This window comes from Lynx rufus, unplaced genomic scaffold (assembly GCF_022079265.1).
Source record: "Lynx rufus isolate CCGP_SWC_20201006 ecotype Redwood Valley unplaced genomic scaffold, mLynRuf1.p SCAF_16, whole genome shotgun sequence".
Classification (NCBI taxonomy): domain Eukaryota; kingdom Metazoa; phylum Chordata; class Mammalia; order Carnivora; family Felidae; genus Lynx; species Lynx rufus.
Window position 1 is genome coordinate 30721774 of NW_025814830.1, and position 27863 is coordinate 30749636.

Sequence of the window (27863 nt, forward strand, 5' to 3'; positions counted from 1 at the left end):
GGCTCCAGCCGGTCACGGCCCTTCCCTAAGCCCTTCCTGCCCACGAATCAAATGAAGCCGGCCTCTCTCCGATTTCTGGTTGGTGGTGCCTTTAAGGTGGCAGCCCACACATCCATTCACCGACGCCGGGCCGTGGGGCAGCACCCGGGATCTCCACTCTCGGCTCGCACCCGGGATCAAGCTCCGTCTCCCTGAAGGTCTCCAGTCCGAGCCAGAGAAGAGGAGTAAAGTTCTTAGACCACCGCAGCACCGCCCCCGACTAGAGGGAAGGAGCAGGAACTACCGCAAAGTGATAAAACTTCACCTCCTCGCCCCCCTCCAAGATGGAAGATCCGTGGCTTCACGCTGCTCCCGATGTCCCCGCCCCATTGGCTACTTGGGAACTGGGTTTTCCAATAAGGCTTAAGCTTATTGGTTAAATTGGGACGGTTGCTAAAGCGATTGGCGCAGCCGGCATTGGAGGGCGGCTCGAAATGCTTTCAAACGCGAATTAAGTTTGAGGAAGAGAAGGAAAGCGGAGGAAAGGGAAAGTTTGAGGTGGAGGCGGGACCAAGGAAATGACAGCCCTCATTGGTTAATTAGAAGCTGAGGGGAGGCTCTTGAATTCTCCTTCCTCGTGATTAGTCCCAATTCAGGAAAAGAGGGCGGGTACTTAGGAAAAGCGGCAGAAGCGCCTTCTTCGATTGGTCAAGCCTGGCTGGAGGTGGAGCGCTCGCGGCGGCTCATTGGTGCGGGTGGTGAGGAGGGCGGGGCTCTGAGCCGGAGGTTTTGTTGTGAGGGTCGGTTGTCAAGCAGCGGCCAATCAGGGCAGGGGATGGAGGCAAGTGGGGGTCGCGCCTGGAGAGGAGCCTCGGCCTCCGGAGCCTCAGCTGCAGGTGGAGTGGGCGAGGGGGCGAGGAGGAAAGGGGGCCTATGGGCCTTGGACCGGGCCACTCCAGGCCGGGCCGAGCCGCGCCGTGGCGGAGAGAGCTCCGGGCGGGGGGAAATTGGAGCCCGTGCCCCGCAAGCCGAGAGGAGTGGGAGGATTTGGCGAGGCCGTGGGACCAGCCCCAGCCTCGGGACGGGCGGGACTGGCGGGACGGGCTTGGGGGCCGGAGGAGAAAAGCCGGGAGGCCGGAAGCGGAGCTGGGGGTCTGCAGGAGGATGGGCGGTGACTAGGGACACTGGACGTAGGAGAGTGAATGAATGGGGGGATACTGATAGCAGAGTGGGGAGGGAAATAAAGGGGGTCTGGCGAGGCAGGGGTCAAGTTAGGGAGCCCAGGAGACAGGATATGCACGGATGGGGGACACAGGCAGCAAGGAGAAAGGGAACAAACGGCGGACTAGAGAGGCAGAACTGGGGAATCCAGGAGAGAGGGGACGGACAGGAGAGGGTTCATGGGAAAGAGGCTTGGAAGAAAAGGGTAGAAGGCTTCATGAGGTGGCCTTTTAGAGTTGAGGAGTCCTACCGACTCATGCCCAGACTGGAGACCTAGTTACCAGTCTTGTCCTTGGGAATTGCCAGGGCCAGGAGTAGTTTCCTTGCCACGAACGGAGGGATTGGACCCTCGGGGCCCTCTTTGAGATTCTACCCAGAGAAGACTTAAATGCCTGTCTCTGGAGTGCCTCTCTTGGGCCCATAAGCTTAGCCTCTGACTCCACCCCCTTGCCATAGCGTCAGACACAGCAGTCATTCCCAGAGATCTTTCTGAACTGCGGACATGTGGTCTTCCCCGCCCCACTGCGGCTGCTGCACTTCAGGCGGCCAGCCTCCTGGAACAGAGCCTCCTCCCATCCCATCATCCCGGCATCTGGGAGGACCTTTTTTCCCTGGGTCCCAAGTCACCCTGCCTGAGGTGCCTCCTCCAGATTCTCAAACCCGATTGGCAGTGCAGCTCCTGGCTCTGGTGGCTTTGGTGGGTGTCTCTTTGTCAAGTGGCCTTGGTGATCCAGGGAGCTGCAGCTGTAGTTCTGCAAGCCCAGAGTTCGGCGAACTCATACCAAGTGTTTTCTAACAAGCCATCGTTTCTGTCTGTGTTCCAGCCCAGGGTTGAGCTGAGATGGCTCAAGCCTGACATTCCACAATCCAGGATCCTGACGGGCACACACAGTCTGCTGCTGTGGCTGCTGTGAATGATTTAAAACCAGGAGGCAATCCGGAGCTGAGAGTCGAGGCATTCCCTCTGCCTGGATGTGTGGGAACTCCTTGCCAACTTGACTGGCGGATCCTGGGGGGGATCCACCCCCACCCCTGGAGGAAAGCACAGTCTATTTTGTGGGCAGAGCTTCAGGTGCAGCCGGTTGAAGGATGGCCACCCCCGTGGTCACCAAGACAGCCTGGAAGTTGCGTGAGTGATTTTCTCTCTTTTTTTCTTGCTCACCCCGTTTATTCTGTTAGCTGCTTGTTGCTGGAAAGCCAGAACCCCCAGCTTTGTCTCCTGTTCTTGGCACAGAGAGAGACTCCCAGCTTTGCAGTAGGATACACCAGGAAGCAAATCATGACTTTGGCCCTTCTTAGCTGGGTGACACTGGGCAGGTGACTTAGCCTCTCTGAGGCTTAATTTCCTGTCTGTGTAGTGAGATGATCACACCTACATTCCAGAGTTGCTGTGAGACCCAAGCGAGGTGGTGAACATAAAAGCAGCTCTCAGCGCAGTTAGGCTGACAGGCGGGATTAGAGAAATGCCAAGAGGTGTTCTTGGCATTTGCAGACATCTCACGAGTTGGACTGCCCCCGTGAGGTGGGGCATCTTGGAGCGGGGGTGGGGGTGAGAAGGGAGGCTGAGGGGTGCTGGCAAAAGGGTCTGGAATGTGACTGAGCAGCAACATTACCCACCTTCACGTTATTCTCCACTAGCAGTTCTAAACGTTTTGATCTTTGTACCTCTTTATACTCTTAAAAATTGTTGAAGACCCTGACGGCTTTTTGTTTATGGGAGTTATCCATATTTACACGTTAGGAATTAATACCCAGACATTTTAAAACACAGGCATATACAGTCAAACATGCCATTTGTGATGATGTCATCACGTCTTCCCCCCCAAAATCCCATGTATGCTTGTGAGCAAACGAGAGGGTAAAAGTCACGTACCATCTCGGTGTTATTCTGAAAATAGTTTTCTCTTGGACCCCTGGAAAGGATCTTGAGGATCCAAAGGTCCCTCTGACCTATAATAACTGGTTGTCATAGATCTGCTGTGCCCACACTGGTCACCTTTTGCTATGAGCTCTCCCTGAGCTGTTTTCGGAAGCTGTGCAAGGCTCCTCTGAGCTGTTTTCAGAACCTGGGCAAAGCCCTTTGCTGGATCTTAGTGTCCTCATGTGTAAAATGAGAAGTTTGGGCAGTTTCAAATTGTTCTGGGAGAACCCTGTTATGGACTCCCAAGGAGAGTACAGTTTGGACAGAGTGGCTCTGTAATTTTGGGGCTTATATATTCCCTCATAGCTGGTCTTTCCTGAGCATAGAATCAGGCACTGAGGAGGCAGTCCGGAGGGGGGGTGTGGCGTGCAAAATAGATGAGGTCCCTGTGCAGCGGGGCTCAGAGCCTGGGGAGAGCAACAGGCAGGAATCAAATAACCACACCCCTCCATTTCTCCTTCTCTGATTCCAAGCTGAGACCTGTGCTTCAAGTCCATTAACTAGATAATGGTCAGGGTAGGGGAGTGCTTAGGCTGCCTAAATAGCACGTACAAAGGCCCTGGGGCAGGAAGCTCGGTACGTTGGAAGGGCTCAAAGAAGGCTGCCGCACGGCAGTGGAGAGAGTGTGTCACATGAGGCTGTTGGGGCCTTTGGGGGCACTTGTCCACGGGACCCCAGCCCTTCTGAGGCCCTGGCTTTATCTTGAAGGCAAGATCAAGCCATCAAAGTGTTCAAACAAGAGGTAATATGATCAGGCATGTCGGTTCTGCTGACAAGTTCATGTGCGTAGCAGCCGCCACGAGTATAACCTGTCTGAAGATCCAAAGCCAAATGATCCCTGCTCCTTGTGGCTCTAGAGTCCAGCAAAGATCAGAAGGTGCTAGGCCAGTTTGGGTCATTGAAACCCAATTCTCTGCACCTTCCGTTTAGGATGCAAATCCTCAGCACCTCTGTCAGAATGCAGTGTCCCCGGCTCTAGCTGGGACGTAGGGCCCAGGTTGTGCCAACTGAGCTTGAGAAACTGGCACAGGCCTGGGCCAGAGGGTGGAGCAGCAGCCATCAGCCTGGCCTGCCAAGAGATGCTGTGAGGAATTTTATTTGTTTGCACTAAAATTCGGTACCCAGGCCTGGGCCATTGGTGGTTGCTGTCCTTCAGGCCAGAGGGAGAGTTCTTAGGCCAGTGCCCCATGCCGAAGCCTCCTCTGCCTGGTGCCCGTGGTGTACCTCCCTCTCCTGCTGGTCCCCGGCTCCTCCAGGGGCTCCAATCAGGCCACAGACCCTGGTCAGGCTGCTTAGAGGGGAGTGAGCTGAGCCCCTCTAGAAAGACCCAACCTCCACATCCTTCTTACCCCAACATCTGTGGTTCTTCGAGAGGGATGCCATGTCCCAGGACCCATCTGATCAGGCTATAGCATAAACACAGGAACCTTCTCACTGTCGTTCCCCACATTCTCCCCAGTGCTGGGCCTGGAGCAGCTGCCCAGGAAACATTTATATATGAATTAAGGGGCAGTAGTCCTGAGGCCCAGAGAGGGGTGGCAGTGTGCCCAAGAAAGCCCGGTGAGGTGGAGCCCAGCCAGAGGTTTCCCTGGGAAGGGTGAGAGCCAAGGTAGACACCCAGGCCTTTAGGTAGGTCACAAGAGGAGGGCAGTGTATGCAGGGAGTGTTTTCAGAGAAGGGGAGAAGGCCCAAGGCTTGGGAACTGAGTGCTCAGGGAGAAGGTGGGTGCTCTCTTTCTGGGTTGGGAAGTCACTAGGTCCCAACAGAAGCTCTTGAACAGACAAGAGTCTGTGGCCAAAGCCCCAGAGCACCCCAGGCATCTGTCCCTACAGTGTCTAGAGGACAGAACTGCCCGTAGTTGAGATGCAGATTAGGGAGGGACTCAGCTCCCTTGAGTCCAGTGATGGGGTTCCCGAGGCGTCCGCTGACACGTGGGCCTCTGCTGGGGCTGGACTCAGCCTGTGCAGGGCTTTGGCCGGGCGGGGCCCTGAGGTGGCGCATCATCTGTGACAGTGAGCCTGGGGGTCTGGTTCTCAGGGCAGTTTTGATGACATCCCCTCTGAGCCACACTTCCTGACAAGCAGCCTTCCTGGGCCCCATTTCCCACCCGCCCTGTGGTGCGAAGCCAGTGCCACAGAGACCCCCAGGCAGGGTGGAGGCCGGAGCGCAGGAGAGGCCCTCTGTGCAACGACCGCAAGCCCTTTTCCTCAGCGTCACCCAAGCCGGCCTCCCGGTTGCCTCAGGACGTCGGCATATTGGGGGTTTCCCTATGCTGGTGTGGGGAGACCTGTCCTCTGTCCTCCTCATTCCCAGGAGGAAGTCACTTAGGGCCTGGCTTCGAGGCCTGGGCTGCCTCTTAGCTCCTTGCTCATGTTTGTTCCCTTTGGAGCACTGATGAGACCCTCTGTGGTTTACGTCTGCTTCCCCCGCTGCAGCTTCAGCAGTCCTGGCTAGGGGCCCTCATGGCTGCCCACCGGGGCCATACCTCCCACTCTGTCTGGTCAGCCCTCGCTCCCACCCCTCACACCCGGGCCTCCCACCCCCAGGCAGCCCACCCGCCTATGCCTGCCGGGGCCCCCAGTGCCCACTCTCTGTGCCTTAGCCTTGCTAACAACCACGGAGCATGGCTTAACAGAATGTTCTCAGGGAATCCTCAGCAACTCAATGAACCAAGCACTGTTATTACCTCCATTTACCAGAGGAGGAACCCAGCCCTCAGAGAGGGTAAGTGACTACTCTAAGGCCACACAGCCCACAGTAGCAGAGCTCAGACCAGAACCTGGTCCATGATTCTGAAGCTGGGGGCTGAAGCCCTGGGTGAGCTCACTTGGAGATAGCTTGTCTAGAGTTGACCTGAATGGTCCAAGTATGTTCTCCAAAGTGGGTTTATGTGTGTAGCAGGCAGCCCCAGAGAGATGCTTAGGTGGTATGTGGGTCAATATTTTTTCTTTTAATAATTGTTTTTGTTTTGTATTATAGATAAAGTATAATGAACATATCAATCTCGTGACTTTATGAATTTTACCGCTTAATTGTCTTTATTTAGAAAGAGCTAAATACAAAAGGCAAGTCATTTTTTTAAGTTGAGCATGGTAAACATAAAAATACTATCAGTTTATATGCAGAAAAAGGAGAAAACCGTCAGGCCGGAGTGTGGAACAGGAATGCCTGAGGTTGAGAAATAGTCACTTCTGCCTCAGGTGCAAGGCCTGTCCTAGCAGCCAGGCCTCGGCTCATGGCAGGGTGTCACCAAAGGGGAGCTGTAGTGGGCAGAGCCCTCCGCCTGGGCTTCACGTGCCAGGACCAGGGGCCGCCTTCTCTGAATGCCTTTTCCTCCTGTCCTTTCTCGTGTAGAGGAGATTGTTGCCCACGCCAGCAATGTGTCCTCACTGGTACTGGGCAAAGCCTCCGGGCGGCTGCTGGCTACTGGTGGAGATGACTGCCGTGTCAACTTATGGTCCATCAACAAACCCAACTGCATCATGGTGAGCCTCGCTAGCCTGCGGGAAACAGGACAAAAGCCCAGGGAGGGGACGGGCTTGGGGAGCAGGGTGGGGTCGGGGCTTGGGGAGCAGGTGGCTTTGCAGGCTCTGTCAGGTCTAGGGCACCCGGAGGCTAGGGGGACACAGCACGACATCAGTGCCCACCTCCCCGGCCTGCAGCCATCTGCTCAAGGGAGGCCCAGGACAATCCCGATGGCTGGGACAGTAGCTAGCCCTCAGGAATGGGGAAGTCCCCTGCTGGTGGACAGAATTCCAGGGAGCCTATGTGAGAAAGCTAAAATAAGCCCACGGGCTCAAGATTGAGGTTTGCCCGCTGGCCCATCCGCCCACCTGTCAGCTGCGCTTGGAGGTTACTTTGAATCGTTCCCTGTCTCCCTCCACAAAAAAGATTTGAGGGCACCAGGTTGAAGCTGATTAGCGAGCTGGTTCTTTAATAACACTTTCTCCCAGTCACACAATGAATTCATTGCCCCAAACTGCCTCCAAAACAGGAAAACATAAAGGAGGAAAATACAAAAATGAATTATATCTATTTCCATCATCCAAAGACCACTACACGTGGTATTTTGGTCTATGCCCTTCTGGGTGCTGATACAGATACATATACAGGCATACATATACACACGTGCAAACGTGCACACATGCGCATCATAGCAATATATAACCATATATTTTTGGAGCACTATCTTATTCCTCTGTAGCCTGGAAAGATAACAGTCTTTATTGTTTGCGAGCATTTTCCGGTGTCAACAAATATCCTTCCACAGCGTGATTTTTAATGACTTCCTGGTATTCCATTGTAGGGATGAGCCGGAATTAGCTTAGCCATTGCCCTGTTCCCGGCCTAAAGGTTATTTCCAGTGCTGTGGCTCTGCTCAACCACAGAGGGGAACATCCTCATCTACCTCAATCTTTGAACAGATCTGCGATGGTTGCATTATCTGAGGGCGTGCACTTTTTAAAAAGCTTTCGAAACATATTGCCAAATTGCCCTTCAGAAATCAATTTATATTCTTGCCAGAAGAATGGGGACCTGCCCTCCCCCCCATCCCCCCCACGACCTTGCCAGCGCAGGGTATTAACATTCTTATGATTCTTGGCCACGTGAAGATAAAGATAAGGGATAGGAAGTGATTTTTTTTTTTTTTTTTTTTTTTTTTTTAGTAGAAACTTAATCACCTCAGTATTTCTGTGAGATGCAGCCAAGAACTGAGATCCAAGCTGAATCAGGGCCAGGGTAAAGAACAGAATTGAAATTGCTTTGTTTCGCTTCACTTTATTCTTGGGATTCAAGTGTGTCCTACCCCCACCCCCAAAATGCCCAAGTAACACATACTGATTGAAAACGAATCAATAAAGACCAACCAAAATGGACGTGAGGTGACCCCATGCTCGCGTCCCCCGCCAGACGGTGGGGGACCCCCTTCTTACGCTGGGGTCAGCCTGCAGGCCTTCCCCCATGTCTCCCCTGCTTACACACTGCATACCAGGCCTCTCAGCTCCTCACCCCCACCACCTTCTTGCTCACCTTCGGATTCAGGCCCATGCTACGCCCCCTTAGACGGTCCACTTTTACCTGTTTGTGTGTTTCTGAGTATGTGTGAGCTTTGTATAGTTCAGTATCCAAATGATCCAGGGTAAGCAGTGAAAGGTCTTCTTTCCTCCCCCGATTCCCACTTTCTTCCCTACGGACCACCACAGCACAGTTTCTGATTAGTTTATATCCTTCCAGAATTTTCCCCCTTCTTTTTTTTGTTTTTGTTTTTGTTTTTGTTTCTGTTTTTGTTTTTTTAATATACAGACAGTATTCTGTATACACCGTTCACCTTTTCTCACCTGAAGTGTCATGAAGATGAGTCTTTATTATAATTCGGACGGTTCCCTCATTCATTTTTATGGCCAAGTAATAAGTTTTCTGTTGCATGGAGGACCACAGCTTAGCTGACCAATTTCCTCCGATGGGCACTTATGTGGCTTCTAGTCTTTTGTGTAAAAGATTCGCTGCAGTGAACGACCTTGTGTCTATTTTGTTTGCCATGTGTTTGAGCGTGTGCAGAGGAGGCCCCCAGAGGTAGGGTTGTGGCATGCAGGGAATGTGCATTTCTAAGTGTGGACACATTTTGCCCACTGGCCCCCCATGGAGTTTCTACTCATTTATACTCCTACTGGTGACGTCTGTGAGTCACACAGGCTGCTTGTGACTGTCTGGCCTTTGGGTAGTTCTGCTGGGGAGCAGTTTCCCCTGCCATCTCCACCCCTCCCTCGGAACATCGTCTTAGCAAACAATGATGGAGTCACCACTGTGCCTCGAGGTGGTCAGTGCTGGGCGGGGAGTGACAGATGCCATGGACTTCACATTCCAGCCTTCTCTCCAGAAAGCTGGAAATGCCAGCACCTCCCACCCCTCTAAGGGGCTGGGCTGGGACCTGGCTTAGCCCTGCCCCAGCCCTGCCCCGCTTTGGCCTGCGCTGAGTTGGATGAGAGTTTTTAACAGTAGAGTCACTGCCAAGCTCTCTGGGTTCCACCAGCCCCTGCCTGGGAGTGTGGCTGGGTTTTCCGCCAGGGGCAACCCCCGGGGATCCAGGCATTCCAGAGGGGTGAGGTGTGTGCCATTGACCAGCCGGGCCTCGGTTCTGTCAGGGTTTCTCCTCCTGAGGAGCATGGCTGGGCAGAGTGGGAATGGAAGCAGAGCCTAGGTGGCAGCAGAGCTTAGTGGTTTGGACTCAGGGCTGGAGGGTCAGCGGCTCCCCTGTAAGGGGCCCAGGGCCATTTGGGCAAACGATGTCCTCATCTGGGGCACAGCGGGCAGCGGGAGGGGTTTGGAGCGTGACCGGGCTCTGGCTCCCTTTGGGCCCTGGAGGCCGAGGCCCAGAGAAGTGGCTGCCCAGCCTGCGTGCGGGAGAGCCTCGGTGTGGCTCCGTGGAGCACAGCCTCCCTGCTGAGCCACCTCTTGCTGATGCCCTTCCTGGGGAGCCAGAAACTGGGGCAGCAGCGGGGGCTTCTCCACACAGTGCCCTGAAGCTGCTACCCTCTCTCCACAGAGCCTGACAGGTCACACGTCCCCAGTGGAGAGCGTCCGCCTCAACACCCCGGAGGAGCTCATTGTGGCCGGCTCCCAGTCGGGCTCCATCCGCGTCTGGGACCTAGAAGCTGCCAAAAGTAGGCATCTGCGCTTTCTTTCCCCACATGTACGCCTGCAGTCGTGTTGTCTCAGGCTCTGCTATGAGCTGCTTCCTCCGGGAAGCCTGTCCTGACTGTGTTGGGTGCTTCCCTCCTGGAAACCTGACCATACCGGGTGGCGACTGCCCGCCCCCGTGAGCCCGGCAGCAGCGACGTCACTGCCGCCTCCGGGTGCTGACGCCCAGGAGGCGCCCAGGAGATGTCCCGGACACCTGTGGATGGGCGGGTGGGTGTAGGTGTGGATTCAGAACCTGGGAGAACATCAGGGGCTACGCGAGACACAGGAACAAGTGTGGGGGCCCGTGGGGAGAACCGGGGTGCGTGCGCCGTGATGGGGCGCCGCCTCTCAGCTCTGGGCAACCGTTGCCTGCAGGAATGGGGCCTAGGGTGGGTAGGTCTTCTGTCTCCTTGTGCTCTGTTTGTTTGAACTTGGTTTTCATCTTTATAGAAGTTGTACAGAGCTTAAAAAGCCAAATGCCGGCCATTCTCCAAATAATCATGACGGAAATGAGAAGCCTTCACCTCACTCCTTCCTATCCTCCAGGGGCCTCACCCTTCTGTCCTTCTGCCTCGTGTCTCGCTACCTCCGCTTTTCTGAGGAACATGGTATCGTGGCAACTCCCGTCCCTTCTGTGCGTCTCTTGCTGCCTTCCTCTCACGGAAGTCAAGGAGTTAGCTCTGTGACGGGAGCCTGGCTGCGCCAGAGTCCACATTTGCCATCTTCCTTGGTTTTCTGCCTCTTTTTGCTGGAGCACGTTCTTTCATAGCTCACGGAGAGAGGGTGCGTGATGGGTTCAGTTTTAGAGACCATCCACGGCTGAAAATGACTTTATTCTACCCTCATCCTTGTTTATTTATTTTTTAGAGTTTGTAGAACTCTAGATTGGAAATAGTTTTCCCTCAGAATTTTGAAGGTGCGGCGACATCGCATGTTAGGCTCCCGTTTGGTTGCTGTTGGGAGACGCGTGCAGTTTCCTGGGTCCCGTATCTGCTCGCAGGCACTTTGTCCCGGTGTCCTGAGGTTTTGCAGTGGTGACCCTTGGTCCTATGCTAAATCCTTGCTGGGATCTTTCAGTGTGTAAACTTGCGCCTTTGCTTCCGGGCCACGTGGGGCGTCTTGCCTTCCCTCAAAGGGGGGGCTGCCACATGGCAGCCTGGGCCCAGTGTTGCCAGCCGTACAGACTTTTTATTTATTTATTAATTTTTGCCTTTTTTTTTTTTTTAACGTTTATTCATTTTTTTTGAGACAGAGAGAGACAGAGCATGAATGGGGGAAGGTCAGAGAGAGAGGGAGACACAGAATCTGAAACAGGCCCCAGGCTCCGAGCTGTCAGCACAGAGCCCAACACAGGGCTCGAACTCACAGACCGCGAGATCATGACCTGAGCCGAAGTCAGACGCTTAACCGACTGAGCCACCCAGGCACCCCGCCGTACAGACTTTTTAAAGAGAAGCTGGGAATCTGGAACTTTCAGTGGAATCCCCCTGTTTCTGAACGTTGACAGCTAGTTCAGTATTTTTGCAGAACACTATGCAGGCCAACAGTGAGAGGTCCAAGTAAAACCTATTTGCTCGCTGCTTTTTGCCAGTGCCAGCATGCCGGGCGGAGGCCCTCCGGTACCTGAAGGACAGGAGAGGAAACTGTGGCGGGGGTCTTGCTGAGGTTGCTTTTTCCAGAAGAGAGCCCCCTTGCCTGGTTGAGACCCAGAGGTCTTTCTGGGCCTCTCCTGCGGTGTGTGCTCGACCTCTGCTGTAGGACAGCAGCCATCAGCCACGCATGCCCAGTGGCCAGGTTCTCTGTGCTCAAGAATAGCGGTCTTCTTACATAGATGGTCCTCAAGAGAGATGTCACCCCTGGGCCTTTTGGGTGATGCTTGCCCGCCCGGTGATGGGCTGCATGTGCAAGACAAAGCCCCTGAGATAACAAACTGGGGCTGCGCGCTTAGTGTCTCGGCGGCGTGCGTTCCCACTGCCCGGCCACACGCGGGAGCCAGGCAGGGCATGCTGTGCTTGGGTGTTGCTGGACTCCGGGGCCCGGGGAGGAGCAAGCTCCGGCTGACTGGGCTCCAGCTAAGAAAGCAGAATGGCTCGGGCAGAAGGCAGTGTGCCTGGGAAGTCTCTACCCGGATCGGAATCCCAGTGGACAGCACCGGCCATTCACCATCCACTGAGGAGCAAGGGACGAAAGGGAGGAGCCAAGGGTGCCACGCTTTCTCAGCCGTGACTACTTCACACATGAGAGAAATGTGAGGAGCTCGAGGCAGGCAAAGAATGAAGACCGACGACCCGTGGGATTCCCGGGCCCTGGGCTCTCAGTGTTTGCTACTCTACAGGGAGCTCATTACAAACACATGGCCCAGACCTCACTCCCGGAGAACCCGATTCAGCAGTGGCGTGGGCCCAAATCTGGCTTTCAGTACGCTTCCAGATGATTCTGATGCAGAGCCAGGTCGGCAGGGCCCCCTCATTTGACACATGGGCGAAGTGGGGCCCAAGGAGGGCCCCCATAAAGACTCCGTGGCTGGGGTGGCAGAACCTAGGACTCAAATCCTGGCATCAAGACTCCCATCCTAGTGCCGTTCACCCTGCCACTCGGGGGGTTCGATGCTGGGACGGAAACCTGCCGTCAGCAGCCTTGGCGGGAAGAGCTAAGACCTCAGGCCGACCTCCACCCCTCCCATCACAGCTTAAGTGAAAACAACGGGCCAGTTGGCATCCCAGGTGCACAGGGGCTTCTAAAAGGGCTGCCTGACTGTCACGTGGGTTGCCTCGAAAGGCAGCCCATCACTGGAGGGTTTAGGCAGAGGTCGAACGGCTACTCAGCTAGGACGCCTTGGAGGTCCTCACACCGGGCAGACGGATCCAGGACGCCCCTCCGCTCCGCGACTCCGGGATCCTGTGACCGAGCCCTGCAGTAGCAGGACTTCCAGGGGCCCTCCCGGGACAGAAGAGCAAGGGCAGAAGTCACGCCAGAAGAATGTGGTCCTGCCTGCTTTCCACAGCGCAGCCAGAGGGCAAGGGTGGGTCAGCCCAGCCATCCCACAGGAAGGTAGCCTGCGTTTCGCGAATCTGGCCCACACAGGGGTGGAACCGGCCACATCCTCCCGGGGCAGGGCTGGAGTTTGGAAGCCTTGCCGTGGGGTGCAAAGCAAGTGGGCTGGGAGGTGGGCGTGGCCTGGAGCAGGGGCCAGCACACGTCTGTACCCTCCGGCCCCGGATTTGGCCAGCAAAACAGCCCCTGAGCCCCCCCGTGGCATGTGACGGCTCCGGAGAGTGGGGAGAGGCGGCCACTCAGGTTTTGGTGGTTGAATTAGATAGGCAACAGATGTGGTGGTTGAATTAGTCAACAGATGTCAACAGATGTGTGCCTCGTCACACTCTGGAGGAGCTAAAAATGGGTCGGTCCCAGCTTGGCGCCTGACAGGGCCTGCTGCAGAGTGGCAGTGAGTAGGATGGGTGGATGTGGTGGGCAGGGGGCAGAGGGCTGCACTTTGACCTCAAGGCAGATAAAGACCGGAGCAGCTCATTTGATCCTGCCCTTAGGTGCACCTGGCTCCGTGTTAGGAGCCATAGACGAATGAGCGCCCTTGACTCAGGTAAAGAGTCACGTGGTGAAGCATGCTTCTCAGGACGCCGATGCCTGCTTTAAATTCTGGCTCTGCGCCCTGCTGACCGGCCTCGGGCAGGCTGCTTCACCCTCTGAGCCTTAGGTCCTCGCCCACCTCCTGTTGGTGTTTGGGGGCGGTGCTAATGTGCTGATGTCATTCAGGCTGTTCTCCACACACCAGAAGTGCTCAGCACATGTCCTGGGGACGAGGGAAGCGCCCAAATGGTCATGGGCACTGAGGAGTCATCACTGGTGTCAGAAGACAGAGAACCAGGATATGTGCTCTGAGGCCGGAGGACGGGCGAAGGTTCCACTGGGGGGACAGAGGAAGCAGCTTTCGTGCAGAAAGGAATTACAAGAATAACTGTAGCTGGCATCATCGAGCACTTACTGCGTGCAGGCCCGTGCTAAGCACCTTATGTCTACTTTCTTAACTCTGATCATGACCATTACGAGGCTCAGATGGGGGTAAGGGATTGCCCAGGGTCACGTAGCAAGCAAGGAGCAGAGCCAGACTGCTCCCTTTTCTGTCTGGCTCCAGAGTCCTGCACCTGGACCTTGAGGGAAGGAGGCAATCATACACTAGAGTTTGTTTAACTGACCTAGTACTTGGAGCTCAACTCTCTTGTCCCTAAAGCATTATGTTTGGAGTCTGCTTGAACACCTCCAATGGAGAACTCACTACCTCACGAGGCAACTGTTTCACCTTGGCTCAACCTAAGGATGGCTGGATTCCACACCCCTTGGCCCCTACACTTATGGGATGATCAGTTTCATTCAGGTGGTGAAATTATAAATCTTTTAACAAGCAAGACGCTTGAGGCCAGAGACAAGAAGCAAATCTGAGTCGTGCCCAAAATACTCTGAGATAGAAGCACAAGGTTTGCCTGAGGGTCGGGCTGGGCCTGGCCACCGAGCTGCCTGCAGATGCTTGATGGATGGGAGCTGAGGTTCCCCAGGGCAGCAGTCATGTCCTCCTTGTGTTCTCAGTTCACATGGCACCCGTCCCATCCTCACAGCCACCCTCCAGATCCCTTGGACATGGGGCCGGTGTAAGGACCACGGCCACTCCAGGCATGCCCTCCAACTGCCCTCGTTGGGGCCTTTGTCCCCTTTTTCCCTCTGCCTGATATTCTCCCTCATCCTCCACCCACTGATGTCCTATTCAAATACCACCTCCTCCAAAAAGCCTTCCTGGATTTCTCTCTTCAACCAAGCAGCTTTTCCCCCAGCATGGACCTCTCCTGCACCCCTCTTCTGCCTCAGCTGTGGCGGGGGGGCCCAGGAGAGCGTAAGTGAACCGAGTGCAATCGTTGTCCGGCTCTGCTGACTCTAGGGCAGCGTCCTTGTGAGCACACACTGGGACGAGCCCAGGGGCGTGAGCTACAGGGAGCGTGCGCTACATTTCCTGGGGGTTTAGGGAATGACAGAAGTGGCTTCATCTATCAGGAGGAAAATAGGAAAATCAGTCGGCGTGGTAGGACCCCGGTTGATCTGTCTCCCTATTTTTAAAATCGCTGTTTGGGTTTGCTGTGTGGTTACCACGGAGGCACACACACAAGTGAACATGGCAGCCCTTCACCCACTGGGTGTCTCGTTCGCCTCATGCCCCGTCTCTGCTCTCTTCCTTGACAGTTCTTCGCACACTTATGGGACACAAAGCCAACATCTGCAGCCTGGATTTCCACCCGTACGGCGAGTTCGTAGCCTCAGGTTCCCAGGACACGAACATCAAGGTGTGACACTGTTCTGTGCCCTGTGTCTCCCGCTGGGCCAGCAGTGGGCCCTGGGCTGTGTGTCGTACCTGAGGACGACACAGGTAGCTTTTGGCTCTGTGGGGGGTGCGTCTTCCCTCTGGTAGTGTCTGCACCTTCCAAGGAAGAGGGATGTGGAAACATTTGCCAGACATTCTCAGAATGCCCAGCTTTGGGGCACCTGGGTGGCTGGGGCAGCTGAGCATCCGACTTTGGCTCAGGTCATGATCTCATGGTTCGTGAGTCCGAGCCCCACGTTGGGCTCACTGATGTCAGCATAGAGCCTGCTTCGGATCCTCTGTCCCCTCTGTCCCCGTGCCCCTCCTACTAGCTCTCGCTCTCTCTCTCTCTCTCAAAAAGAAATAAAAATTAAAATGTAAGATTTTCAGCAAAAAAAAAAAAAAAACAACTCACCTTTAGTGAACAGTTTCCAGAACCCTGTCGTTTTGGGATATAATGACCTGGGGGTGCCTAGAACCCCTCTCTGCTCATGGCCGCACACCGCCCTCTGAGCTGGGCACCGGGACTGAGCTTGGCCCCTCGAGGCCAAGCCCACCTTGGTAATGACCTGTCCTGACTCTGCCCCTCTGCTCTTCTCCCCACAGCTCTGGGACATCAGGAGGAAAGGTTGTGTCTTCCGATACAGGGTAAGGAGGGCGCCCTTTGTCGGTCATTCTGCGAGCACCATGCAGGCGTGGAGCATGGGGTGGTGCCCAGACCCTGGCACGGGGGGTGGGGTGAGGGCGGAATTCTGTCCCATATGGGTGACGATGTGGGAAATGAGGGTCCAAGTGAGAAACGTGAACCTAGAGCGGAGCAGGAGTGCTGTGGGCGGTCCACCTGGGTCCCCCGCTTTCCATGACTCCTCCCAGAGCCGTATTTACCAAACTGTGCTCCGTACTCTGGCTTTGTAGGCAGATGACAGGTGTCATTAGGTGAAAAGCATTCCTGTTCATATGGGTTTGGAAGCACCGAGTTTAGTAAGTAATTTTGGACGTTTTTAGACCCTTGACATTAAGAGGGGACACGAACGTCTGCAAAAGAGGCATGAGATATGTTGCTTTCCAAACTAGTATGAATGACCGATAAATCTGCATTTCCTGGAGCATCCTGCAGGACTGCGAGTCCTGAGTGCGTGAGGAGAAGTGTCCCTCTGTGACACCCTCCGTGACCCCTCCCTCACAGGCCTGCTTGTCAAGGGCGGGGTGGTGAGGAGGGAGGCCCGCTGGGCCTAGGCCCCTACGGTGAGCTCGGCGCTCTGTCCTCTCCTCAGGGACACAGCCAGGCTGTGCGGTGTCTGCGGTTCAGCCCCGACGGGAAGTGGTTGGCATCGGCCGCAGATGACCACACAGTGAAGGTAGCTCCTGGCCTGACCTGGGCCCGGGGCGGGCTGAGGTCTGCTGATCACGCTCGGCCTGGGTCCTCCGCCATCACCCCCACCCCCAGTCGGGCTCGAATATCCCAAGCCTGTCGAGAGCGGAAGGCGGGTCATGGATAAAGAGCCGGGGCGGGAATAGAGGGAGAGCGGGCAGACGAGGTCCCAGGCCGGGTCCCGACCTCCCTCCCGCCCTGCCCCAGCTCTGGGATCTGACTGCTGGCAAGATGATGTCCGAGTTTCCTGGTCACACGGGGCCTGTCAACGTGGTGGAGTTTCACCCCAATGAGTACCTCCTCGCTTCTGGCAGCTCTGACAGGTGAGGAGGAGCAAGGCCTGTGACCCATGACTGCCACCTCTCATCTCTGTCCTCTGTGTGTGTCTCTCTGTCCCAGTCCATCTTTGTCCCGAGGTGTCCTATGCCGGTGATGCTCTGTAGACCGAACTGACTTCCGGCCGTGCCAGGGTGGGGTCCTGGCCCCATCTCACCCCCAGCCCTGGTTCCCGGGCCCCAGCGTCCTGGGCCGTCATGGCATGTCCAGATCTAAAGCCCATGCTCACCTCCCACCTGCCACGGCCCCTCGCCTGCCTGTGTAGGGTCAACCCCTGGCCCTAGGCCTTGCTCTTGGTGGCCACAACCCAGAGGGACGGGCGTTTGCAGAGAAGCGGGCTTTCCAGGCCCCGGGCCCGCATGCAGGCTGGCACGGGGCCACCGGCTCCCCGGCACAGCCTGGCTGCCTTTGCAGGACCATCCGGTTCTGGGATCTGGAGAAGTTCCAGGTGGTGAGCTGCATCGAAGGAGAGCCAGGGCCTGTCAGGTGCGCAGGCAGCTGGGTGGCGGGTCTGGGCCCTCCTCCGGGGCCATGGGATGTGGGTATGGGTGGGACTTTCCCGTCCCCGCTTCTGCTCCCTCTGTCCGGGGCTCCCCACAGCCTTCCTGGACTTGTTGGGACCCACGGCCCACTCTCGCCTGGCCCAGGAGCGTCCTCTTCAACCCCGACGGCTGCTGCCTGTACAGTGGCTGCCAGGACTCTCTGCGCGTCTATGGCTGGGAGCCCGAGCGCTGTTTTGACGTGGTCCTGGTCAGCTGGGGCAAGGTGGCCGACCTGGCTGTCTGCAACGACCAGCTGGTGAGAGAGCCACCCACCGCCTCCCCCTCAGGCCCTCATGTCCCCCCCAGCCCTGCTGGGGTCCTGCCCTCCCGTACCCCAGCTCTGCCACTTCCTGCAGATAGGTGTGGCCTTCTCCCAGAGCAACGTCTCCTCTTATGTGGTGGACCTGACGCGGGTCACCAGGACAGGCACCGTGGCCCAGGACCTTGTGCAGGACAGCCGGCCCCTGGCGCAACAGTCAGCCCACCCTAGTGCCCCGCTTCGGCGCATCTATGAGCGGCCCAGCACGGCCTGCAGCAAGCCGCAGAGGTAGGGTGCTCAGACCCCAGAGGGCTCAGGAGGTGGGCCGGCACTGAGAAGGCTTTGGGGGACCGGCCCCAGCTGGCGGGGCCGGCCTCCTATCGGCTCGGCCCCGCCCCACAGGGTGAAGCAGAACTCGGAGAGCGAGCGCCGTAGCCCGAGCAGCGAGGATGACCGGGACGAGCGGGAGTCTCGGGCCGAGATCCAGAACGCCGAGGAGTACAACGAGATCTTCCAGCCCAAGAACAGCATCAGTGAGGCCCGCCCCCCGGCCCCTGCCCAGCCCGGGGCCCCCATCTGTGCATGGAGGCCAACGGTGCTTTATGGGGGACGGTGTGGATGTCGCTGTGCTTCCGAGGCTTGATTCCCAGCTTACACCTGGAACCCAGGCTCTGTCCCAGGTCTTCAAGGCCCCAGCAGAGGCCCCGAAGTCACTCATTGCCCCAGCCCATCCCGAGCAAGGGAAGGCCCCATAGGGGCAAATAGATGGGAGGGCGCAGGCCTGGGGTTTCCTGGGACCAGGAACAGGGTCACAGGTCTGCAGCTGTGTGTGCACCTGGGGACCACCTTCTATCCCCTGTGTCCCAGGCCAACCCGGCTCTGAGGGCTCAGGCAGGAGCCCCAGGCTGGCCATTATCAGTCCCCAGCCCTCCTTGCCTCTGCAGGTCGGACACCACCCCGAAGAAGTGAGCCCTTCCCGGCACCCCCCGAGGACGGTGAGTCGGGCGGCGGAGCTTGGCCTCGCAGGGTCACCAGCTCCCCAGGCCTCATCTGCCGTGGCACCATCTCCAGTTTCTCTGGGCTCACCCAAAAGCACCTGCTGTGCGCCGGCCCCCTGCTAGGCCCTGGTGATGGAGCATGAGCAAGGCGGGCAGGTGCTCCCCCCAAGAGCCCACACCCTAGGGAGGAGGACAGACGGCAGACAGACAGCCACACTGCTAGGTCTGCGGATGGGACGTGCTGTGGAGGCAGGGGTGTGGTGTGCTGAGAGAGGGCCCCTGTGGGCCGGTGGAGAAGAGAGAGCCAGGAAAAGCAGCAGGTGGGAGGGAGGTGGGAGGGGGGCGGGTCTTGGGGTCTGGGAGCTGGAGGCTAGCCCCCACGTCCCTCCCCTCCTCCACCTGGCTTCCTCTTCAAGGGGCCATCTCATCATTCGCCCTCAAGGTGGTATTTCCTGTGCTTCCCACTCACCATCTACTCACTGCATGTCCCCACCCCCACCCCATTCCCAGTGAGGTGACAGGATGGCCACTCCTGGGAGCTCCCTGGGTCCCATCCACACACCGTACTTGATGCCTGCTTTCTGCCAGACTTGTGGTGGAGTGGGTGGAAAGGGAGGGGACAGGTCCGACCCCCACCCTCAGGCCTTCCCAGGAGCCTCCCACACCTAACCCTCCCCCCCACCCCCATCCCAACCCCCCACTGCTGATGTCTCCTTCCTCAGCTGCCCCACTGGTTCCTGCCCATCTCCCCCAGTTAACAGGCGCCACCCAGAGGTCCACCACAAGGCCTGCCTTCTTCCCGCCCGTCCCTCTGGCCTGACCTGACCCAGAGACCTTTCTCTTTTCCTCCAGACACGGCCACAGCCAAGGAGGCGGCAAAGCCCAGCCCACCCATGGACTCGCAGTTCCCGGTGCCAAATGTATGTCTAGGTGTAGGGGGCGCAGTGTGGGGCTGGGAGAGGGGCCGAGGTCCCCAGCGAAGGTCGGGGCCTCCCGTGCCGGGGTGGGCAGACAGGGAGGCCTCAGGCTGGCTACCCGCTGAGCTCTGGACCCTACCAGCTCGAGGTCCTGCCCCGGCCCCCGGTCGTCACTCCCACTCCTGCACCCAAGGCCGAGCCTGCCATCATCCCTGCCACCCGGAATGAGCCCATTGGGCTGAAGGCCTCTGACTTCCTTCCCGTGAGTGGGGGTCCAACCTGAGGGCGGGAAGGAGGCCCATGGGCGAGGGCGGAGCTTCACCACCAGCACGTGGGCACCCGTCCCACACAGGCCGTGAAGATCCCCCAGCAGGCGGAGCTGGTCGACGAGGACGCCATGTCGCAGATCCGCAAAGGCCACGACACCATGTGCGTGGTACTCACCAGCCGCCACAAGAACCTGGACACCGTGCGGGCCGTGTGGACCACAGGTGACATCAAGGCAAGCACCACCTTTCCCCCAGGCGTCGGGCTGGCCGAGAAGGCGGCTGCGCAAGGCGGGGCAGTGGGGCTGGGTGGCCCCTGTCACCACACTGGCTGACTTCATGTCCCATTCTGCCACCATCGTCCTCACAAGCTGCCATTTGTCGAACACCTCTTGTGGGCCTCACGGTCATCACTTTAGGTGCAGTCTTGTTAACACCCCACGACAAAGTCCATCACACCACACCCAGGCAGGGGCCGCTGTGTCCCCGGTCCCCTCTGACAGGTGCTCTCTTTACACAGACGTCGGTGGACTCAGCCGTGGCTATCAATGACCTGTCGGTGGTAGTGGACCTCCTCAACATTGTCAACCAGAAAGCGTAAGTCGCTGTGGTGGACGGGGCTGGCGGAGCGGGCCGGGCTGGGTGCTAAGGGCCACGTCCCCCGCCCTCTCCCCAGCTCCCTGTGGAAGCTGGACCTGTGCACCACGGTCTTGCCGCAGATCGAGAAGCTTCTGCAGAGCAAGTACGAGAGGTAGGCGTGGGGAAGCCACAACTGCCTCACGTCAGCGATGGGAGGGGCAAGAGGCTCCTTCGGGGACGACGGGAAGGACCCCAGGGCTGGTGCCCGTGTGAAGCGGCTTTGCAGCTCTACCGTCCCCGCCAAGTCGGGAGAGTTTGCGCTGAGAACAAGCCTGTGCTGTCCCTGTTCCTCCGTCTACCCCTCTTTGTGGACCTTGCTCTCTGTTTATCTTTCTGTCTGTGGCTCCATCATTCATCTGCCTCTGAAGCTATGTCCAGACTGGCTGCACCTCCCTGAAGCTGATCCTGCAGCGGTTTCTGCCCCTGATCACTGACATCCTGGCGGCCCCGCCATCTGTGGGTGTGGACATCAGCCGGGAGGAGAGGTGAGGGGCCCAGCCGTGTGTCGGCATTGGGATGTCGGGGTCCACGGGCCTGGGGGCCCAGCCTGCTCAGCGACGGCCTTGCTATAGGCAGCCTATAGAGGAGGTTGTGCCTGGAACAGTGGCTCGGCCGTGTTACCCCCATGGGATGGGGGTGGCCTGCTCTGCCCTGAGCCCGGGTGTGGCCTGGATGAGTCCTGCGTCCTGGCCTGCCTCCAAGAGGAGGGCGGGAGTGGTCTGACAGAGGCCCTGGCACTTCAAGCGCTACCTCTCTGCCCACAGGCTACACAAGTGCCGGCTCTGCTACAAGCAGCTGAAGAGCATCAGTGGCCTCGTCAAGAGCAAGTCGGCTCTGAGTGGCCGCCACGGCAGTGCCTTCCGCGAGCTGCACCTACTCATGGCCAGTTTGGACTGAGGAGCTCTTGGGTCTGGCCTCAGCCCCCACTCCTGTTCCCTGTGCACTCCTGGGCCCGTGAGCCTCTGCCTGGCCTCTGCTGCAGCCCTGCGGCCATCCTGGAGGTGGTGGCGCTGGCCCACTGGCCACCTGCACAGCCCTGAGCTCTCAACTTCTCCCCAGCAGTGGCTGCCCAGCTTTGCCAACTCCCGCTTCTTGGGGCAGCAGAGAGCGCCCTGGGGCTGCTGCTGTAATTTATAAGGTGGATTTTATTAAATTTGTAACTATTCCCGGGTTTGTTTGCCTGGAGGGGCATTCTCTGGCCACGTGGCTCTCTCAGGCCCAGGGCTGCCTGCCTGGCCCCTCACGGAGGAGACCGCTCCCCCTCCCGGAGGCAGTGCACCAGGCAGAGTGGCCAGCAGGGGGCAGCAAAGTGCCAGGCCTGCAGGAAGGGGCAAGTTCAGACCTATGGTGGGGGGGGGGGCAGCAGCTCCCCCCTTTCATGGCTCAGGGAAACAGGCAAGGGGTCGCCCCCACCGGCCCATCGCTTTGTCTCAGCCACACTCCCAGCTGTCCTGTGGGTGCCTCCAGGGCCAGCCGACAGCTGTAAACTTCAGGGTGCCAGGACCCCAGCCTCACAGGTTGGCTGCCACAGAGCCCACCTCCCTCCCCAAACCACTCCCCCTTCTCTGAGAGGCCTCCAGGGACAGGACTGGAAGGGCAGCTGCCCTGTCCTCCAATGAGGGCTCTGAACTGTGTTCACTCCCTGCAGGATCCCCCAGCACTGATCCCTTGTGCTCCTTGGCAGCAGCTGGTAGATTTGCCCCGGTTGGAGAGGGGGCCCCACTGAGCCCCTGTGCAGTCCCCCTCGAGGCCAAGACCAGGTACAGGCTGACAACCCCCACGGCGGGGGGTGGGAGTGGGGAGTTACTGAGCTTGTGGTGGGGGTCCGGTAGCCCTGGGAGGAGGCTGGCACCCACCTACAGCTGGTCCACTTAAGGGGCAAGGCCAGGACCGAGGGGAGCCAGGCTAGCCCAGCCCTACCGGCTGTGGCTCTCAAGCCTTTGAAGAGCCATCGTTTCCCATCTTCTAGGATGGAGGCGATAACATGTGTGGGTGGGCCAGTTGTGACAAGGGTGGCCAGGGGGCACTGGACCTACTCAGTCATGGCCTTCAGGAGAGGCCAGGAGGGCTGTGGGTGACCAGCTAGCAGTGTGGAGCCAAAGGCTCATCCCCATAATCTGACCAGGGCCTCACGAGACCAACTGAGACCACACTTGTGTAAAAAGGTTTTTATTTTAAGTAAAAATGGCTAACCTTCCAAAAGTTCTTAAATAGGATTTCAAAGGGGGGAAGATGTCAAGAGGCCAGTGAGCAAGGAGAGAGCCTGGTACCAGGCAGATGAGGGGAGCAGCAGAATCCCCGCCCACTGGCCTCCTGCCAGCCATAAATACAGGCCAGCCCTCGGCGGGGAGGGCCGTGCCCCTATGTACACCTAGAACACTATGTACATGTCCAGCACAGGGCCCGCGTGTGGCCAGGGCTGCCTCAGGGTGCCCACCAAACTGCCCGGGTGTCATGGTTCCTGTGCCCCCCGGGGGCTCCTCAGCGCACCCACTAGAGACGGGGCCCGGCAGGCAGGGGAGAGTCAGACCAGGCTGGGCGAGAGGACCACCTTCCCGCATACTCCTGCCCTCCCCGTGAGGGCCCCCTGATGGCCCGGGCCTGCCAGGCAGAGTGGGCCATCCCTACCCTTCCGGCCTGTGCCACTTGAACCCACAGCCACGGACGAGACACACCATTTCCTTCTGAGCATGTTTCTCATCTCTGAGTGGAGACGGGGTGGAAGAGGTGCCTCCACCCTGGCCTTTGCCTCCTAGGCTCCCAGTGCTACAGCAGGAGCGGGCCAGCAAGGCCTCACGACCCAGTCCCCGGTCTGGTAGGGTGGACACGTCCATCACACAGGCACCGGCCTTGACTTCCCTGCAGGAGGGGGAGGAGGGGTTCGTCAGCCTCTGTGCATAAAGGCAGGAGGGAGCCAGGCAGAAGCGCACAAACAGCAGGCAGCAGGACGGACCCAGCCCTGAGCAGCCATCTCCCCGGCACAGCCCTGCAACCCAAGATGGCCAGGCAGGTGGGCAGGTAGGCCCGGGCCACTGGCCCCACACTCACCTGGAGACTCTGCAGCCCCAGCCGTCAGGCTGAAATCAAAGCAACAGGCGTCTCACTGGTGGGCTTGCCTTGGGCCAGGACTCCCCAGGATCCTGCTGCCCCTACCTCTTTGCACTCTAGCACCTGCCAGGCCCTTCTGTGAGTGGGGCCAGGCAGGGGGCTGGAGCTCTGCATTCCAGTCCTACGGCCGGCCGGGCTCACTCCTCACCCGGGACACGGGCTGGGCCCTGCCCCCCCACCCTCCCTAGGAGCCAAGGCCCAGAACAGGGGGTTCCTGGCCTGCTATGGGAGGTGTGTATTGCTGGAGCCCTGCCTGGGAGAACTGGGTCCTGGGCCTCAAGTCAGTAGCCCCGCTAGGAGCCCGAAGGGCTGCTTCCTCCTTACACTATTCCCTCTCCAGGGAGCCTGTGATTTCCCATCTGTGAAATGGATCTAGCATGGTCTGCCCTGACTACTTCCCAGGGCTAGAAAAGGTGGTAAAACAGGTTCTGGATGGGTTTTATAAACTTAACCAAAAAGGAAAACAAAAAGTCCATTCAGGCAAGGGCAGTCCAGTGGCTATCCGCCCGTAGGGGAGGCTCACCCACCCACCCTGGCCCACTCCCTAAAGGCTCACCCAAGGGCTGCAGCTTCCTCCGGATGGAGCCTGGGCGGCTGGTGGTCCCGGAGCTGGGGGCTGAGTGTGCTCGTGCCGAGGGCTGTGGGGTCTGGCAAGCCGGCTCCCACTGTGGGCAGGGGTGAGCAGGTGGGCGGGGGCCGTGGTCCTGGCTCCCCGCCTCCACCGTGCTCAGTTAGTGCAAGAATTACATGAGATAATACATGTAAAGAAGAATATGAGTTATAACTGAGCACCTGTGTGCCAACCTGCAACCAGCCCCTCCCTCCCACCCCTCCCCCCCCCCCCCCCCCCCGCAACCAGCTGGGGACCTCCCCAGGTTATCTTTGAGGTCAAGGCGACATATTCAGACCAAGGCTCCCAGGTTCAAGTTCTAGGTCCACCCCCTTCTGGCATCTTCCCCTCTCCTGCCGCTCTAGGCCGTCTCCCATCCCAGATCCTCCTTCCTGCCCAAGATGGGCCCGTGGCAGTCAACATACCTCCAAGTGCTCCTGGCTGGACCAGGACCCGAGCTCTGCCCTGCGGGACCCAGGGCCCAGCTCCACAGAGCGCACCCTCTCTGCAAACTTCAGGGAATACAGCGTCTCGCTGGTGTTCTTCTCCACGGGGGACACCTAGGGGACACGAGAGCTCACTCTCCACCCAGGCCAACAGGTCTCCCTGACAGAACTGGAGGGGGCAGCATGCTCACTGACTGAAGCTGCAGAGAACGAGGGTGTCCCTTCCCTGCACAGCCTGATGTACAGGGGCCACAGGGGGAGGGGGTCCCTGGTCACGGTGCTGGCCAAGCCCGACACACGAAGGGCCACCCTGCCTGGCCAGCCGAGGCCCTCACCTGCACCACCATGAGGGTCTTGCTGTCTCCACTGAGCGAGTCCTGCAGCAGGTAGGTGAGTTTGGAGTTGCGGAAGGGCACGTGGCCCTGGCGGGAGCGCAGGGCGGCGATGACGTCCCCCAGGGCTGACAGCGACTTGTTGATGTGCTGCGCCTCCCGCAGGCGGCTGCCCTCAGCCCCTGACTTGCCCACACGCTCCGAGCCGGCCAGGTCCACCAGGTTCAGCTTCCCTGTGGGGAGGGTGCCGGGCAGGTCGAGGCCGCCCCAGTGGGGGCAGGTGCCAGGGGTCTTCGGCCAGGCCGCCCGGCGCCCTCACTCACCCGTGGTGCGGAGGCCCGTGCTGCAGTCCACCCCGCGCACCGTCACGATGAGCAGGGCGTGTGAGCGGGAGCTGTGCTCGTTCAGGTTGGTGAACTCGGTCGTGCGGTTGGTGTGGCCAAACTCAAACACCTGGCAGGGGGCAGGGAGCAGGGAGGGCGGAGGCCCAGGGTTTGGAGTGAGGTCTTTGCAATCACCCTGTCCCCGAGGAGGCTCACCCTACGCACTTCACAGAGGAGGAAACCTGCGGACAGGCTGCCTATGTCCTGCTCCTGCCCGGCCCCACTTGCGCGTGGTGGCCTCCCCGGCACTTCCCTGCCTCCAGGTGCCCCGGCCTTGCACCTTGTTGATGTCCTCCACGCTCTGCACCCGGAACTCTGTCAGCCCCGGCACATACAGCTGCCCGCTGCCGTCTGGGCACAGCCGGATCTCCAGCTTCTCCTGGGGCTCCTGCCCCAGCAAGTCCCTGTGGGGACAGACGACACGGTCACTCCCTCCTCCCACTTCTGCCTCTGCTTGCACTGTACCCCGCTCCCCCATCACACCCTGAGGAAGCCTTCCTTAACCATAGGGCTAAGCCCCTCTCTCCTCCAGCTCCTCCCCTGCACTCAGTCTGCTGAGGGGCAGAGGCCAAATGTTCCCCCCAGTCTTGTAGTAGCACTACTCCCGCCCACATGATGCACGGAGCTCTTGTGGGCAGGGACCCCCAAGTCCCTCACTCTCACTTATCACCACCTGGTGCAGCCTGCAGGGAGACTGGGTAGACTCGGCAGGAAAAGCAGCACCTGGGTCTGGTCTAGGGGTCCTGGGGGGACTGAGAGCAAGGCCTTCTCCCTGCCGCCTCCGGTGTGGGGCGGGGGCCGGGGACCACCCGATCCCTGGGCTGATCCGGACATGTAGCCCCGACTCCGACATTCGTCACACACAGCCCTGCATGGCCCCGCGGACCACAAAGCCACCGGGCGGGCCGTGCCCCGCGCCAGAACCGCCCACCTGAGGACCTCGTTGTAGATCTCGGCAGCGCTGACGGTGATGGTGTAGTCCCAGTCGGACGCCTTCTCCTGCACCTCGGAGAAGAGCAGCTGCAGGGCCCGCTGGTTGATGCCTGGGTTCTCGGGGGTCCCCTGGGGGCAGAAGCAGGGCCCCAGTGAGCCAGGCCTCTCCCCACCACAAGGGGGGGGCCGTGCAGATGCCCATGTGGTGTCTATGGCGACCCCACGGGCCAGCCTCCCTGTCCGTGCCTAGTGGTCCGCCCCAAAACTCCCTCCACTAGCTGCAAGCAACTTCATCACCTTGGGCCTCAGTTTCCCCTCCTTTCCACGGTACTGCCCTGTCAGGACCAGCCTGAGACGTAAAGCAGAGGACTGGGTGAAGCACCCGACGCGGCCCCGCACAAGGGGCCACTGAGCACCAGGTGCACACCTGGTCCTGGGGGGCCACCTGGGAGGGAGCACTGGGAACCTATGATCTCCGTGCCACCGCCTAGAGGGTGGCTCACATCAGGGAAGCCACGAGCTGGGCTCTGTGGGTGGCAGAAGGGGGGTACAAGCAGAGACACGTGTGCCCTGAGGCCAGATGGGCTGGCCGGCCCTTCTAGAAAGAAATCTGGAGTCTTCACCTGAGCGGTCACCTCCCCTTAAGTAGCCCACCCACGCCCCTTCCCGTCTGTTGCTCAGGCCTCCTTGCCAGGCCTCAGTACCCCTAGCATGTTCCAGCCTCGCGGCCTCAGCCCTGCTGTTCCTGGTCCCTGAATGCTCTTCCCCACACACCCCCATGGCTGGCTCCAATGCCGCCTCCTGGGGAGATGGCTTTATCTTCCCCACCAACACCTGATCTGATCCCTCCCTCACTGCTGATTCCTCATAGTCAGCTTTAAGTTTTCTCCCTGGCACCTGCCAGGACACACAGCTCGATGTGCTGTGAGCACTGAAGCCTCCCCACCGGTGAGCTGGCTCCCGGGAGCAGACACTCTGTGGCCAAACTGTGCCCAGCGCCCAGAACGGCACCTGATACACATGGGCCTTGGCAGGCACTGCTGGAGGAGAGATGTTCCTGGGGGTCACCCCAACTCTGAGCACCCAAGATAGGGTTAGGAGCCCCCCCAACACCCTCGCTCCCCCACCTTGCTTGGCCTGGCCCCCACTAACCAGTCTTCACGAATCCCAGAACGAGGGCAACAGTGGGGCCCAGACTGGAAGGAAAGAGCCATGATGACAGCCTGTCACCTAAAGGTGCCTGTCTAGCCTTCTCACCCCCCTCCTCAGACACTGGGACGCCTGTCCTCACCCCTTCCCAGAGAACCACACAGCACCCTCTCAAGAGCCAGGCACATGCTAACAAACCAAAGAAACCCCCAAGGGCGGCCTTCCATTTTTACCTCTGGTTGAGATTCTTCCTCCCCTCAAAGCTCCCATCTCCCGCTGCCCTTCCCAGAGTGGGCTTGGCCCCAGCAGCAGAGACTGCCCTCCTCCATCCCCATACCCCAGGGCCCAGCATAGGGCAGCCATATGGCAGGATCCCAATAAATGCACATGGGTGAAACAAAGGTCCATC

At 58.8% G+C, this 27863-nt stretch overlaps 2 protein-coding genes across 4 annotated transcripts in view; one reads left to right on the forward strand and one right to left on the reverse strand.

Moving 5' to 3' along the window:
- The first annotated feature begins 793 nt into the window (after positions 1-793).
- On the forward strand, positions 794-21658 carry KATNB1 (katanin regulatory subunit B1). Of its 2 annotated transcripts, XM_047078490.1 has the most exons (20): positions 794-875; positions 2025-2329; positions 6476-6606; positions 9666-9783; positions 15047-15147; positions 15771-15812; positions 16439-16522; positions 16744-16859; positions 17287-17358; positions 17520-17670; positions 17771-17961; positions 18076-18206; positions 18618-18668; positions 19524-19591; positions 19731-19850; positions 19941-20090; positions 20375-20451; positions 20531-20605; positions 20862-20978; positions 21258-21658. In XM_047078490.1, exons 2-20 carry the CDS (start codon positions 2290-2292, stop codon positions 21388-21390), a joined length of 1968 nt encoding a protein of 655 aa, XP_046934446.1. In that variant the 5' UTR covers positions 794-875; positions 2025-2289; the 3' UTR covers positions 21391-21658. The 2 variants fall into 2 exon arrangements, with proteins under 2 accessions (XP_046934446.1, XP_046934447.1); XM_047078491.1 differs by lacking the exons at positions 794-875; positions 2025-2329; positions 6476-6606; positions 9666-9783 and adding an exon at positions 12743-12824.
- A 996-nt stretch (positions 21659-22654) lies between these two features.
- The window catches only part of KIFC3 (kinesin family member C3), a 39339-nt gene continuing 34130 nt past the window's right edge, over positions 22655-27863 (reverse strand). Inside the window, exons 14-21 of one of the 2 annotated variants that reach the window (XM_047078492.1) lie at positions 26304-26434; positions 25653-25776; positions 25313-25442; positions 24993-25222; positions 24637-24771; positions 24158-24266; positions 23542-23570; positions 22655-23352 (exon numbers count right to left, since the gene is read on the reverse strand). In XM_047078492.1, coding sequence (XP_046934448.1) covers positions 23566-23570; positions 24158-24266; positions 24637-24771; positions 24993-25222; positions 25313-25442; positions 25653-25776; positions 26304-26434 — 864 coding nt within the window. In that variant the 3' untranslated portion in view covers positions 22655-23352; positions 23542-23565. The remainder of the gene's footprint in view (positions 23353-23541; positions 23571-24157; positions 24267-24636; positions 24772-24992; positions 25223-25312; positions 25443-25652; positions 25777-26303; positions 26435-27863) is intronic. The other variant, XM_047078493.1, reaches the window with a different exon arrangement.